A 15,512-nucleotide genomic window follows, 5' to 3' on the forward strand; every position below is an offset into this window, starting at 1 on the left:
CTTTTTGTAAGTTATATTAAATACATTCATTACTTTTGTTTTGTTTTGGTTATCACTGTACCTTTATGAGTGGAGTCCCAGCAACTTAAAGAAATAAGCAAACAATAACATTTAAAACATTTTTACAGAAATTAACTGGCAACAACAAGTTGAGACACGAGCCTGAGCTGCAAAGTTTCTACCCTGATCTGAACTCACCTAAAGTGCAGGTGTGCTCAGAGCTGGGGTTTTGATTCTATCTGTTGCTGAAACATGGGCCCTCAGCAAAATTGTGCTATGGACCTCGCCACATTTCAAGAAATGTTTGGCTCAGATAGAGATTGGTTCAGGTACAACTCTAGTAGTTTTAAACATGAACTCAGTTAAATACAGTAGATGAGTGGGTTAAGAATATCATGGTCTGATGCGCTGTTTAGACACCCTGCATTAAAATACTCAGAAACCTGGCAAAAGAAGAGGATTTTCCAAGGTTGAACTCCTTGAGTCGGCGAGTGCTGATTGATAATATGTAACATGAAGCAAAGCAGAATTGCACATTTTGCAACCTATAAGAAAGTGCCGCTATGAGCATCTTATCTGCATGCCCTTTGTTTTACACTAATGTTCACTACCCTATTGTCATAGAAAGTTACCAATGCATGGTTTTGGTTGTTTTGGACCTTAAATTTACCGGCGCTTAAGATGATTGTTAGGAAGGTCTTCACTGTATATGGTAATAAAACGATGAATAGTTCAGAAAGAATGTTAATTCTACAAAAATATGACTTTCAGCGTTGAAAATAAATATGTTTCAGTTTATTAAGAGCTGGTGTCAATGCTGAACAAAATACATAGTCTCCAGTAAAGAAACATGTTGGTGAACTGTTCTTTTTTTTCTTCTTTTTTGATTTATTAAAATACAAGTTGGACCTTGTATTTTTTAATATATTATTTATCTCCCTTGGTGACATTTCCTCATAATTGTGACCATCATTCTCCTCAAAGATGAGAGATAGCAAGAGTAGATTTTTTTTTTTGTAAAATTTTAGGAGTCTGGCCACATATGCAGCTGTTTTAAGGGAAAAAACCTTGACAATGAAAAAAAACAAAAAGAAAAATATATTTTCTTTCTAATAAATAAAAATAATTTAAAATGCTAGAGGCTATACATGACTATTTTTGATTATGTTCATTTATAAATGAAATAGTTTCCAAAATACATGGAAGCAATATTAAAGGCAGACAAACAAAGATCTGTCTACTTTATTTTTCCATAACACTCGCCCTTCATAACTTTTCCACCAGTGGGTCGGCATGTAAAAGGAATAAATGTCACATCACCATTCATGAAGTTTGTCAGGCTTTTAAAAAAATAGTTCTGGCCTCCTGTGAGTCAACATTCATCTTCAACTTCTCTGATTGGTGGTATCAAGCTGCTTGTAGATTTATACTGATTGATCTGATTGGCCATGTGAGTGCTCATGGGCTTGATTTGAATGTTTCTGGGATAGGCATTATCCGTCTCATCTGTAAACCATTTCTTTTCTGCTAAAGAGCAAAATGGATAGAGACAGAACAAGGAGGGAAAATTAGAAGTTTAATTAGTGCAGTGCAAAAAGCAGTCGGTAAAGTTCATAGAGGAAAGGCAATCAATAGAGGGTAACATTGAATAATTGCTAGCAGCAGAGTGCGGTAGATTAATACACCTGAAAACACATATTATAAAAGGAGGAGGAGATGTTTGCAGGGTTGGTAGTAAAGGGTTAAAGAAAACTGGCAGTTTGCTGGGTTGTTTGAATGTACGAGATTTTTAAAGTATTCTAAGAAATAAAAAGGATGAAATTAGAAGCTGGGAGCATGATGTGGTTAGTGCTGGAATACTCTACTACGGTTTGGGAGGTTTGTTTGGTTTACGGAAGTCTGCACAACTGGCTCGGAAATCATACAAGCCCAGGATTTCTTGCACTTCTGCTTCCAGCCCTTACTAGAAATTCAGAGCTGGGTGAATCTGAAAAAACATGTTAGTGATGTGGGAAACATTTCAGATCCTTCCTTGGGGTTTGGCACTAGAATACAAAGAGGTTCAAAGTGGGGATTGGGTACCTGGATGTAACAGCCAATGTTTTGATATTGTCAACCTGGCTGCTTGAGTGCTGCTGACCTATCCCATTATATACAGATACAGATGGTTTAGATGACTGGGCCAGGTGCCAGCCCCAATATTACATTAGTCTGAATGGATTGTTGATGGTGGATGGTAGCATGGCAGATGAAGCGGGGAGACCAACAGGCAAAGAATGGGAAAAGAAATGGGGAGGCTTTTCCTTTCTCTATGTTCAGAATCCATTTGCATGAATATAGTAACAATTTTAGAGTTTAAATTTGAGGGAGTGGGGGAATATTGGGAGACCAAAAAAGTGCAGTTTGCTGTTTACTTGCATAAGTCTTTGATGTCTCTGCTGTGGTAGATCCACCCCTTGCACCGTTCAGCCGTGAATAAAACTTGTTAAAAGTCCTGTATGAGAAAATCCTAAATATAACTAGACTTTTTCCTTAAATTGTTTATAGAGCAGAGCTGCTAATGTCACTTCTTAGTTACAGGGAAGCTTTTTTGTGTCATATCTCTCCTCTCCCCACTCTTTTGTTTTTCCCTGAGATAAATGAGGGGTTTGGCTGTAGGGATGGAATTTAGATATGGCATATTTGTGTGGTGTTTATGTGTTCTTGTTTCTTATATTGATGGTGGGCTTACATGTATGTAGCCCTTTTCTCCCAAATGGGATTCCCCCAGACTTCACTGCCAGAGTGTACTATACAAACTAACACTTTGCTCATCATGGAAAGGCAGCCTGGACTGGAACGTGGTGGCTGTTTAAAAAAAAAAAAAAAAAGAAAGAAAGAAAAGCACAGGAACACTAAATTGCTCAGGAGAGGAAGCAGAGACGATGCTATTCAAATGGAACAGCAGGAAATAAGGACAACATTTTCAAACATGGATGCCTAAATATAGGCACCTAAATAGGTGGGCAGAGTTCCAGAAGTGCCGCTCACCCAATGCATACAGCTTTTGGATACCTATCAATAGACATCCATCCATGTCTGATTTTTTTTTCTAGTGGATTTGATGCTTGTGTATTCTTTTAGAACTTTTAATTAAAACCTTAAATGATTATAAAAGTAGTTATTTATGCCCTGCCATTGAAGGCAAGTCGAGGCTAATATATTGTTTTCTCCTGTCATCTAAGATCCTTTTAAAAAGTCATACTCATTGGAGGTCAGGGTGCTTATTCCCTTCCCTAGTAAAGTTGTCTGAGTCTGAACAATGTTCAATCACCCCCCCCTTACCTATTATAATTAAGCTCCCTTTGATTTGAACAGATTGAACGATAGGAATTCATAATGTTACATCCTGCACAGTGAAGCTAACTGATTAAGTGCTTTAAATTATTCTTCCTGACAGAATGATAAAGTTACAATCTGTTCTGAAATGATCTACAGCTTGCCAGACTCCTACTGCTTCTTTCTACATTCATTTATCTTTTTGTCAAGCAGTATTTTTTTTTTTTAAAAAAAGCTTCAATTCCATAGATCTTTTAAAGTCATCAGACCATTTGAATTATTAATGAGACTTTAAGGGAAAGCCTGATGGGGGCTGGTTTAGGAAAGGGTGTAGGGGAAAAAATCTGGGAATGTGTACACATCAAAATAATTTCAGCTCCATTTAAAAAACCATTTAGTTCAAGTGTGACACATGAACCATTATGCATTTGTGGAAACCAATTTTGCGTGATCTACGATTAAACTAACCTTTCAGAGAGGTGTAAAGTGTGATGGTTATCATGTTTTAAAAGCCTTGCAAGATCACCTAAACAATTTCAGACTAACAGTTTTCAAATGGTTTGTGTTTAAAATGATTTTGAGGCAAGTTAAGCACTGTGTACTTTTATCTGATTTTTTTTGCATACCGCTGCACACACTTTGTTTACAAAGAGAACTTCGTGAAAGTTATTTCAATCGCCTGGTGTCAGAAGGAGGAAATGGTGGTGGTGGTGCGAAGGGTGAGGATGAACTGCGTCCCCTCTCCTTCCAGCAGTAGATGAAAAGCTTTTCTATCTACCCAGCTTTCCCTGAAATTTGCAACAGCTACACTAGGTAATTGCTAATATTTTAGTCTTCACAGTACAATTCATGTTGACCTTTACAAGTACGGGCACTGTCAATTCCCTTTTGCATTCACTCTGTATATAAAATATAGAAAACTACTTGTACATTCCACATTTTTTTTATTTGTTTATTTTTTATTTGTTTATTTTTTGCTTTTTAATTCCATCACTCCTTAATGCTGAAACTCTGGCCCTTGCATGGTGTTCTCGTTTCAGGTGCTGGGACTCATCAGCTCCTTCTTGGCATCCTCGCTCCTTACCTTTTATGTCTCTACTGCTCTGATCATCTTCCTTCTCCGACCACATTATGGCTGGACTGCCTTGAAAGCCACCTTCTCTCTCCTTCAGAACCAGGTTCGAGCTCTCCTCAGCCTTATCTTCAGGCCTCTGTGCTATTCTCCTCTCATCCTACACTCTCTCTCAGTGATTATATTCTTTTCTTTGATTTCTCCCAGACTTGGCTTCACAATCGCTTGTGCTTGGAACAGCCTCCTGCTCTCCCTAAATGACACACCCTGCCTTTCCTTAAATTCATCCATAAAATCCTCTACTTTCAGAAGTCTTCATATATTGAGTTCTCCACCAACGTGGCACTTCTTGGCACTTGAACATTTGTCCATGTGTCACATTTGTCTAAGTGAGAGCCTTGGGTTAGGGAATGATTTTGTAGGTCCTGTTTAAAGTACCCTGTATGCTCTATGAATTCAGGCCAAAACAGCAGTGTGTTGGTCAGGCTGTAATAAAAGACACTGGAATGGCCAACTAATGTCTTGTGGCATGAGACAGACGGGATTTACCTCTGCTATGAAATGCTAGTTGTTTTTTTAAAGGGCTACCAGCACCCATAATGGAAACAGCCACTTATAAAGGGTATATGTAATATGCAGAAAAGAGCAATAAGAAAATAAAGAGTCAGAAATGTGTTGCAAGCCCTCAGTTCAGCAAGGTTGTAACTCTGTCTGTGAGTAGTCCCAGTGAAAGCAAAAGGGCTATTGTCATGTTCCTAAGGACCTTGCTCTATCAAAACAGCTATTGCTAGAGTCTAGTGCTTAAAATACACCTTTATTTTACTAATATTGAAATCTAGCTGCATAAAACACATTAGCTTCCATTAAACATTTCCCATAGTTGTTGCACGGGGGTCTGAGACCAGTACCCACTTCACGGCTACTCAGAGCAAATGCTGCCTCTTTAAGGGCGACCATTTTATTGTGACAAAAGACCAAAGGTAGCTTTTCTTTTAGTTGTAGCATAGAACTGGTGACAGCCCTTACATTTGGTTCAGATAAAGCACCTAGCAGTTTGATCCAATGCTATTTGAACCCTTTGGCTCTGCTCAGGTGGGCTGGCAATTTCATAAGCCTAGGCTTTCTCATGGTATTTTTCAATTTGTGCCTCTTGCATTGGCCTGAAGAACGTTTATAATAGTGTAAGGCTAACAAAAGTGGGGATGAAGGCTAGGTTAGTGGTTAAAGTACAGGACTTGGGGGATCTGAGTTCAGTTCTCACCATAGACTTCCTGTGTAACCCTGGGCAAGTCAATTAATCTTCTCTGTCTCTCAGTTCCAAATGGGGATGTTCTTTGTACCATAAGTGTGTGTTGAGTGTTAAATCTGAGGTGCTCAGATAGAGGGCCATATACACAGCTGTCTAGCTAGATTGAATAACAGTTGCCATATAAAACAACTCACTGGCTCAGGTAGTCCAACGGCCTGTAGTAGTGAGTGTTTCAAAGGGAGGCCTAAAGTTCCCTAATACACATAATAGTGCAGAGTGGATTTCTTCTTGCCCCTAGCTAGTGGTCAGTTTGCTATAGAAACATGAGCAACTATGGCCTTTTTAATTTTGAAGACAAATAATACAATTACTTTCGCAAACCAAAACCACTTTTTGATTTTGGTTACGGATTGGTGTTCAGATTAGGTGTGTTGGCTCGCACCATGCACGTATCCCTCCTTGCTAGAGATTTACTTTTGTTGTAGTTCCTGAGCATCCTTTGGCTGGGACATGGGTTTTATTAGAGACACTGACCACTACACGCACCTGCAAGATGTATGGCTGTATGTATCTGTGTAAAAGGAATTTTCAGTGATGAAAGTTTTCACTAGTGTTTCTGGGAGTCGTAAATCTGTCTAAAAGAATAACACAGCGGCTGAGCATCCTGGCCCATAGCCAGTCCGACAGAATATGTTGTGTGTGCATGTAGTAATCTTACTTCATCAATAAAATCTGTAGCTTGAAGAAGGGGGTGTCAACTGGGGAGCTAGTTAGAAACAGCCCCTGATGCCACCTGCAATAAAATACACTGCAGACGCTGATATTTGGGTGTTGACGCTGTGAAGGGTTGAGTGGTCTGACCCCTTTATGTTCCTTAACAATGCCTGTTGGCCCACTTTTCAGTCTCCAGGGGGGTGTAGAATAGCCCCTTAGCTCACAGCAGGTTCTACAGCTTGGTGGCTGCTTAAGTGGCTCCCCCCACATCCAAATACGTTTCAGATAGGTGTGTCTCACTCCTCCCCCCACCCCCCTTGTAGTATGGTGGGGAACATGCTACTGCTCTGGCAGCTGGCCAGGGAGGTAGATGTCCCAGAATCCCCAGCACCATAGCCGGCAAAACATGGAATACCTCATAATTCTTGTCAAGTATCAGAGGGGTAGCCGTGTTAGTCTGAATCTGTAAAAAGCAACAGAGGGTCCAGTGGCACCTTTGAGACTAACAGAAGTANATGCCCAGACACCCCCACCCGCACTTCCCTAGCACCTACCTTTGTAGAGGGTCCGCTTCCCCTGGCCTGGGTCTGGTGATGGTCTCCAGGAAGTATCACTTTTCCATGGCAGGCAATTTTTTTTATAGAGCCTGTAGCGACAGAAACAGGAAGAGCCCCCAAGTTAGAACACTGGAAATGCCCTTGCAGCTCCACAATAATAAGAATTATGAGAAAAGCAACAGAGGGTCCTGTGGCACCTTTGAGACTAACAGAAGTACTGGGAGCATAAGCTTTCGGGTTCTTACCCACGAAAGCTTATGCTCCCAGTACTTCTGTTAGTCTCAAAGGTGCCACAGGACCCTCTGTTGCTTTTCTCATAATTCTTATTATTGTGGAGCTGCAAGGGCATTTCCAGTGTTCTAACTTGGGGGCTCTTCCTGTTTCTGTCGCTACAGGCTCTATAAAAAAAATTGCCTGCCATGGAAAAGTGATACTTCCTGGAGACCATCACCAGACCCAGGCCAGGGGAAGCGGACCCTCTACAAAGGTAGGTGCTAGGGAAGTGCGGGTGGGGGTGTCTGGGCATTAGCATTAGGCTTCTTAGGAGGCTTGAGATCTATGGATTCCCCCAAATGAGCCAGTAGGTTTGGGGTTGATGCCATCTGCTTCAAATTGACCCTGAAAAATGTGGTTCAAGTGTGTTACATGAATGGACCCGTGCAGGGTTCACCCACATTTAGTTAGCATATGGTGTCAGGGACTGGCACTCCATCCCCAGAGGCAAGGCGAGGCAAGGAAGATACTGAACAGCCATAAGGAGTCAGTCAGAGCATACACTTGTTGCAAGCTGTGGTTTGGCGCTAATGTATTAAAGCAAAATAGTTTCTCAGCTGATACAGGAAAAAACAGCTGAGAGCATAACAAAAAGGTAACAGTATAGGCAGCCTACTTAAAATTAAATTGTGGTGTTAGACAATCTTGCATGCAATTGCTTCCTAACTAGGAAATACTAGAACTTTCCCCACCCACCCAGGATTGTTAGTTTGGCAGGGGAGTATTTTTTGATGATCAATTTGCAGCTCGGTGAAACTGCTCTCATTATTTGTGAATTTTTTTGACTGGTTCTAATGCAGCTCTCCTTGCAAATATACTACAAGGTTTAAGGGATTCGCTAACGGTTGAATAGATGATACAAACTTGCTGTAAATTTATGCACACACACACACATATTTTATAAAAAATCATGCGTTTGGGAGCAGATATATTTTGGGGCTAATCAGCATAATTCCCTCTGGTGTTAATGGCAGCTTTGCCTTTATAGGGAAGGCAAGGTTGGGCCTGCTGATTTCAGGGGGAGTTGAGGCCTGCTCAGCCAGTGTCAGTATCTTGGCCCTTTGTCAGTCAGCCTAATGAATGTACATTGGTAACTAATAATTACTTCTTTATAGCGTGATACAAGTTATTCAGACTCTAGTTGGCAATGAAGAATAGGAAGGAAATTTCAGCTTTTGCAAGGTGGTGGTATAATGGATGGGGCACTTTTGTATTTGATGGGCTTACGTGCCTAACTTGCTGTAGGGGAAAGAGAGAGTACAGCAAAAACTATGGAATTTACAGAAAGCACCTAAACAAGCTCAATATCTGAACCATGGAAAGGCCTGTTACCATAGAAACTTGAGAGTTTCACGTAATTGTTCCTATAGGAATACAACTCCCTCTGGCTTTTCCTTTACAGGAGTATTCTTTAACCAAAGGTTGTCTTATGGCTTTCAAATACAAGACACACAACATTGTAATCTTCTACCTTTTGTACAATTTTTCACCTTTGGGGTGGAGCAGAGTACTTTAAACCAAACATTTTTATGTATATATTCTTGGACAAATTCATTCAATGCTGCTATAACTCAATGTAAATCAATGGAATTATGCTATTTTACACCAATAATTAATGTGGTCCTTATATTTGTAAAAGTAAACAATGAGTATAGCAGGAGTAGCAGTTAGAAATGGGGGGTGACAACAGTTCTTGTCTTTGGGTAGCTCTGGATCTCTGGGGTGATGGAAAATTTCCATAGTGTCATTGAAAATGTTATAAAATATTTTTGAGGAAAGAGAGCCCTAATCTGATTTAAACACTTCGCTATTTGTTATATACAGAAGAAAACAGTCTCTGTTGTCCACTGTAAAAAAAATCCTCATAGTTTCCTATATATGATTCAACCTGCTTGTATATTGACATCAATATAAATGTATTTGGCCCAATCCTCATGTCCTTTTTCACTCCTCCTGCCTTAGGCAAAATTCCCATGGAGAATTAGTCCTTAGTAATGCCATGGAGGATCTCATATTTAGTGTTTCATTTTCTGCTCTGTTCCCAAAGTGGATAAATTGGTTCTCTAATTGTCTATCGCTTTTCTGTCTAAGACAGAAATGATCATATCTGAAAAATAGTATTTGCATAATTGTGCATGCATAGAAGTCTGCCACAACTGATTCCATATTAACTCCCTATTCAGAGGAAAATGAAATGGTAACAGAAAAGCATGTTAAAGCTGCTAAAAGTGTGTAATTGGTATCAAATAAAACTCAGTCAATGTAAACATAAAAATGTTCATGAACTTGGTTAAAGAGTGTGGGAGAGAAGTGGAATGGAAGTGAGGATTTGGCAAGTTGAAATGATGTCTGCAATAGGTAAACAGTTTTACTGTGCAGGTACATAGATGGTTAGTAGAGGACACGTGCAATTAAAAGGCAAGCAGATGAGAGGATAAAAATAAAATAGGGTTGAGCAACAGCAGCAGCAGCCAGTTTTACTTTTGATTTAGGAAAAAAAGCAAAACAATTAAAAAAATAAACCAATAACTGAATAAAGTTTGTAATTTTTTTTTTTTAATTCCACAAGTTTTCACAAGGACAACGTTATAGAAGGAAACCCACAGCAGTTGCTAGGTCATGCAGAACCATTAATTGTCATACCTTGGCCCATTCTATTCATCCTTGTTGCACTTTAGAAAGAGAAGTAAGCTATGTAAGTTTTACAATGCTTTTAAACTGTCAAATTTCCTGTTGAGCACTTTAACTGGCACAGCCTTGTAGTTATGACTGTTCTTAGGGCAAAACTTCATAACTATTTTTAAAGAATACCTGAATTTGTCTTCATATGCAAGAATTTTTGGGATGGGGGACAAACATAATTTGAAACACCTGCCCTTGATAGGACTTGCAGCTGCATTTGATTACACACACACGCGCACACACACAATAATTTCCCATTCCAATCATTATTCTTAACGCTGCACCGATGCACTGTGGGTAGCCCCAGTTGTACCATACCAGGTTTTGTCAGTAAAAGTGCTTGACTTCATTGTCAATTCACACAGCAAGCAAAGCTCCAAAATTACCATGCTTGGAGAGGGGAGAGGGGAGAAAACAGCACTAACCATAAAAACACCTCTTGCTGTTTGGCACCTACCATGCTACTCCTCCTCTCCCTGGTTTGCATATGTGTCCTAGAGACACACCTTCTGGGCTGGGCAGCCAATCACAAATGAAGTAGGGGGTATGATTTCATGGCATCCTCTTCCCCACAGCATTTAAAATAGGTTTGAAAAATACATTTTTGTGGTTTTCTCTCTTAGGCGTCCTTTCTTTATTGTATTTAATTTTCTGCCACAATTTTAGCGTAGTAACTGAATAACTGGTAAGCAATCCAAATTCGGGCAAGTGCAGGGAAGGCGAGGTGGCTGCACTGCAAGTATTACAGTACTCCTCCCCTGCATCCAATATTGTGGTTAGGAGCAGCCTAGCACACAGCATCTTTCCTTCTTCTCCCCTCTAGTCCATGAGTAGCCACTACTGCGTTTGGGAATACATATAGGTTAATGTGTGGGACATCCTCCACTATACACCCCTTCACAGCTTCTTATGCTGAAGGCCCATAGAGAAGCTCCTTCTCCCCTGTACTCCCTCAAAAGCATTGCTGGCATGCATCCTTCACAAACCAGAACGCGATCCAGGATTTCCTCCTAGTAATTAGGACATTTAATGAAGGGTCTATACCAAACTTGACTAAGTTAAAGTCCCCTGAAGACTGATACTTAGGGGATGATACTTAAACATGGAAAAATACTTTATATAAGGTGAATTAGTTACCTTTTCAAAGATGTAAAAGTACTGGGAAAGCAGTTTTTAATGACTTACATCCAAGAAACATATGGCTTTTCATCCCAAATGTCAAAAGTGAAAGAAAATGTAGCTACTCGTGTGGCAGTATAAATAGAAAGAATAATAATTCAACATGCTATTAGACACTTTTTTTAAAACTTAGAGTTTTACAACTCCATGCCTGGAAAATTTCAGAGTTAAAGGGAGGAGATGTTCTCTCTAAAAGGACAGTATTTTAAAGAATGTCCTTATACAAGTCTGTGATGTTGTTACTTTGGTATAGAGCAGGTGCTTAATAATCTATACAGATGGTGAAAGCCTTATGCTATTTCAGCTTTGACATGAAACAATCAGTAGTTTCGTTTTTTTTTAATGGGTAAGCCTTCTAAGCTTCAAATAAAGGTACTAACCTAACAAAAAACCCAATACAGCAACACTTCTGAATTAAATAACTTTCTTTGTGTAATTCTGACATCAAGTGTTCATACCAAACACCTTCTGATAGGTAGAGTAGTTGCTACGGTGAGTTATTTATGTTTTTGGCATGCTTATGGGCTTAGGTTTTTTCCCCCTTAGCATCATTGGTCCGTCTGCTTTGTTGCTGTTGTGCTTAAGGGTTTTATGGTGGTGAAATAAAAATGATAATTACATGCACACTGTCATAGATATGTAAAATATGTGTACAAAAAAGGAGGGAGAAGAACTCCATAGGGAAACACCAACTGGGAGGAATGGGTGGCAGATGCAAGTTTCACACACAGTAGGGGTGGGTACACATATCAAAGTCTATCTTCTTGCACATACTTCTGTTTTTCCCGGGAGTCCCGAGTCTTGGTGCGGTTCTGTCGGTTTGCTGTCGATGGGATAGAGTGAGCCGATGAGCTCTTTTTGCTGGAGGAGTAGGAAGAATGGGAGGAATGAGAGAGACTGGCCCGGGACTGGCCAGCATTGTGGTCAAATTGCATCAAACAGAAGATCAAGTCTGTGGGCACAAGCTCAAACTCATAGGGTGGATTTGTGATAACATAGCTGGGGGAAAAAAAGAAAGTGGCTTTAGATTTGCATTAAAATCTCCTCTAGTAACATTTATCTGAAATTTTGCATTTCTACCTCCTTAGTTGTCATATGTATTCAGCTTGTATAATGACCTGGGAACCTACTCAGAGATCACTTGTGTCAGGCTGCCACAATCGTGGAGGCTTCTGAGCCAAATATTCTCCACATGGTCCCCTCACCTTTGAAACTCATTCCACCACCTTGGACACTTTGGTGGGGAAGTCTAGCGTTCTCAAGAAACAGCAGTAATGCACTAGCAAAAACATTTAAAAAATTAAGTGTGGTCCATGGTGGGCTATTTAAGTGCTGTCAAGGAGCACTACAGGGAGAAAAAGATGTTCTTTTACAATGAATGTGTATATACAATGTATGAAAAATAAACACTGCAGTAAGGCTAAACATTGTCTCCATGATCTCGAGGCACATTTATAAATGCAAGAAAAACAACATCTACATTTGCAGATGCAAACAAAAACTGCCAATTAACCTGAAGCCTCACAATGTCAAACAACTCCGTACAAGGCCAGGGTAGCTTACAAACTCTCTCAATGAAATTCTGCATGCATGTGGTGCTCACTGACTTCAGAAGGCAGGCCCCACGCTGTATCCAAGAGCAGAATTATGTTTTTTCTTTTACATCACTGATAATCGTAGACTGACCCTTACTCAGTCCACAACTATTCAGTAAGCATTTTATGTGAGTAAGTCAATGGGAAGTTTTTGCTTACGTAAGAAATCATTACAAACTGATCAAGAATGCCACAATTGGCCCTACCATTTTTTTTTCTCCAAGTGAATTTAGTACTTATGAGAGATCTGGCTTGGCAGTCTTGGAGACAGGACCGGCACCAGCCTAGCAAGCAGGTGCCTGGGGCGGCATGTCCGGCTATTCGGCGGCAGGGCCGTCACTCCTTCTCGGAGCGAAGGACCTGCTGCCATAGAATGAAGTGGCGGTAGAGCTGCCGCCAATTGCGATCGCGGCTTTTTTTTTTTTTTTTTTCTGCTTGGGGCGGCAAAAACGCTAGAGCCGGCCCTGCTTGGAGACTGAAGTATCTTCCTTATCCACAGAATAGCTAGCAAAGTGACAACCAAAGTTTCACTGCACTGCTCTATCCAAGATGTCCCAAGTCCAAACTTGGAGGAACCACCTCAGAGAGGGTTGCTTATTTGCCATACCCATTCAGTTGTGAGTCTTTCTGCAGCATTTGTGAATGAGCAGATTAGGGCCTGTTACAGTGGGCTTTGTGTGATGTAGTTATTGTCTAGTAAAGTAAAACCCTCTACTCATAGAAGCTTAGCAAACTGATGGCCAAATGATGTAGTGGCCTAAGAGACTATGGTCCTCTTTGATGCATACATTGGCCCAGATCCTGCTCCCACTGAAGCCCATGGAAATGTTGTCTTGACAACTTCTGTACAATCAGAATATGGCATTAAGATGGGGATTTATATGTTTTTCATTGCACAGAAGCCAAGTCTTGATCCATTAACTGAAGGCAATGATGAGAAAATGCACCTAGCCCAAATAGAAGACTGATGGGAAAGTTTTACTGAGGATGTCGGCTATGCAATATGATATTGCTCTGAGAACAGTGCTTCTCACAGTCTGAGCCCCATCACAGAGAAAACTGTGGCTACTATTATCTAAGTACAGAAGAGGTTAAAGTTATGTAATAAAGTAGGTTATAACATCATCAGGACTATATTAATGACACTAATTTACTGCTGATTAAATATAGCAAACAGTAAAGTCCCCCAACCCCCCGAATTGTAAGTAAAATATCTTGGGTTATCATAAATGAGACTAACTAAGGATACAATTAAACATATGGTGCTGTCTGAGCATTTAAATTACCACGCCATTAGAAGAGCTCAAAAGCGTTTCTCTTTCACCAACAGAAGTTGGGCCAATAAAAGATATTACCTCACCCACCTTGTCTGTGTAACCACCAGGGCTACACCGCCACTTCATTTTTGTCAAATAAAACAATATTCTATGGTATGGTTTGAATTGGTTAGAGTTCCACTAAGGGCTTATCACTACCAAAGAATTGGAAGAGATATTTGTGTCACAGTGATTCAGAAAGTGGTTGGGGAACGGAGAAAACTGTTTAAACATCATCTATGCCCTGTAAAAGGCATTTGGATTGTCCACAGCAGGAAGAATGAAGTAAAAGTCTAGACATACCGTTTAGTGCATTGGCTAGGTGTGCTTAGATGTGCATCCCTCAATCGGTAAATTCCAAAACAAAGCATATTGTATGTTTTCAGTGCTTTACAAAACAGATCTCCATAACAACCACCATCCTAGGAGACAAAACAAAGAGGGGGGAGGGGAGAGGGTATTTTCAGTCTGTTTCATGCCTTGGCACAGAATCACAATCTGTTGTTTACCTGTTACAGCTGAGAAACAATTAGTCAAGAAAATCCCTAATCTAAATGTTGAATTGCAAAACTGTGTATGTATAGGATGTTATTGTCCAGTGATTTTATCTGATGGGAACTTGTGACTCTGATTTTAACTGGAAGAATAAGATTTGGGGACAGAGAATAGATGTTCTATCATTTGAGAGAAACATGGTCTCAACAAAATGATGATTAAGAATGTGTGATTTTTTTGCTCCGATTTTGAGAGTATGCGTGTTGTGAAAGAAAATCAGTATGGAGAGCAAAGTGGTGCTGCTTTAAAACCTTGCAAAAAGCATAATTTGTAGATGATGGAGATGAAGGGGGAAATTTTCCCACAAGTTCTGGTTCAAAATACTGAATTAATTGGCTCTAATAAAATAGTCACCCTTTTAAAATTCTGTTAATTTCATAAGTAATCCATTGGATTATCATGAGTTAACAATTAAGCTTCATTTGGGTAGATATAATTCATTGGCTCTTAGACATGATGGGGCAGATTTCAGCTATTGTAAATTGGCTTAGCTCCACTGATGCACTCCAGCCGAAGTGCAAGATCAGTACCATATTGAGAATTGGTATTAATTCTTTCCAGTTTGCGTGTCTACACTTTGAGAGCGATGAGTGAAGGGTGCTAGTTAAGAGCAGATATATGGAAGCAGAAAAAACAATTGAGCCTCCAAACCCTAACTCAGTGTTTTCCTGGTATCTTGTGATATTAATTGCACTTCTAATACAGATAGAGTGAGTCTAAGTAATTAGTATACTCATTCTACAGATGAGTTCACTTATTGTTTTAGATTCTCCCATATGGAGACAGTGGCAGAGCTTGGAACAGAACTCAGGACTCTTATGAATGAAGACCCCGTTTATAATACTGTACAGTGACTTAGACAATCCAGAATTCTGTTGCATCACATGACACAATATTGGCTGCAGCTAAAATATTCATATAAAAACTATTGCATGGTATGTGTATTTAGTAAAGCTACAGTACAATTATGATGTCAAATTCATTAAATTTTGTCAAATAGCC

The 15,512-nt window shown here is 39.9% G+C and overlaps 1 protein-coding gene across 24 annotated transcripts in view; it reads right to left on the reverse strand.

Moving 5' to 3' along the window:
- Nucleotides 1-286: 286 nt before the first annotated feature.
- Nucleotides 287-15,512, reverse strand: part of KCNMA1 (potassium calcium-activated channel subfamily M alpha 1) — an 871,895-nt gene continuing 856,669 nt past the window's right edge. For 12 of the 24 annotated variants that reach the window (XM_034777731.1, XM_034777722.1, XM_034777729.1 and 9 more), the window contains 4 exons: nucleotides 14,259-14,377; nucleotides 11,819-12,043; nucleotides 9,827-9,855; nucleotides 287-1,527 (listed from right to left, as the gene is read on the reverse strand). In XM_034777731.1, the coding sequence (XP_034633622.1) occupies nucleotides 1,373-1,527; nucleotides 9,827-9,855; nucleotides 11,819-12,043; nucleotides 14,259-14,377 (528 nt within the window). In that variant the 3' untranslated portion in view covers nucleotides 287-1,372. Of the gene's footprint in view, nucleotides 1,528-9,717; nucleotides 9,856-10,984; nucleotides 12,044-14,258; nucleotides 14,378-15,512 lie in introns of those variants that run through there. The other 12 variants (XM_034777732.1, XM_034777723.1, XM_034777713.1 and 9 more) reach the window with 5 other exon arrangements.

Source organism: Trachemys scripta, chromosome 7, assembly GCF_013100865.1.
Source record: "Trachemys scripta elegans isolate TJP31775 chromosome 7, CAS_Tse_1.0, whole genome shotgun sequence".
In the NCBI taxonomy this organism is placed as follows: Eukaryota; Metazoa; Chordata; order Testudines; family Emydidae; genus Trachemys; species Trachemys scripta.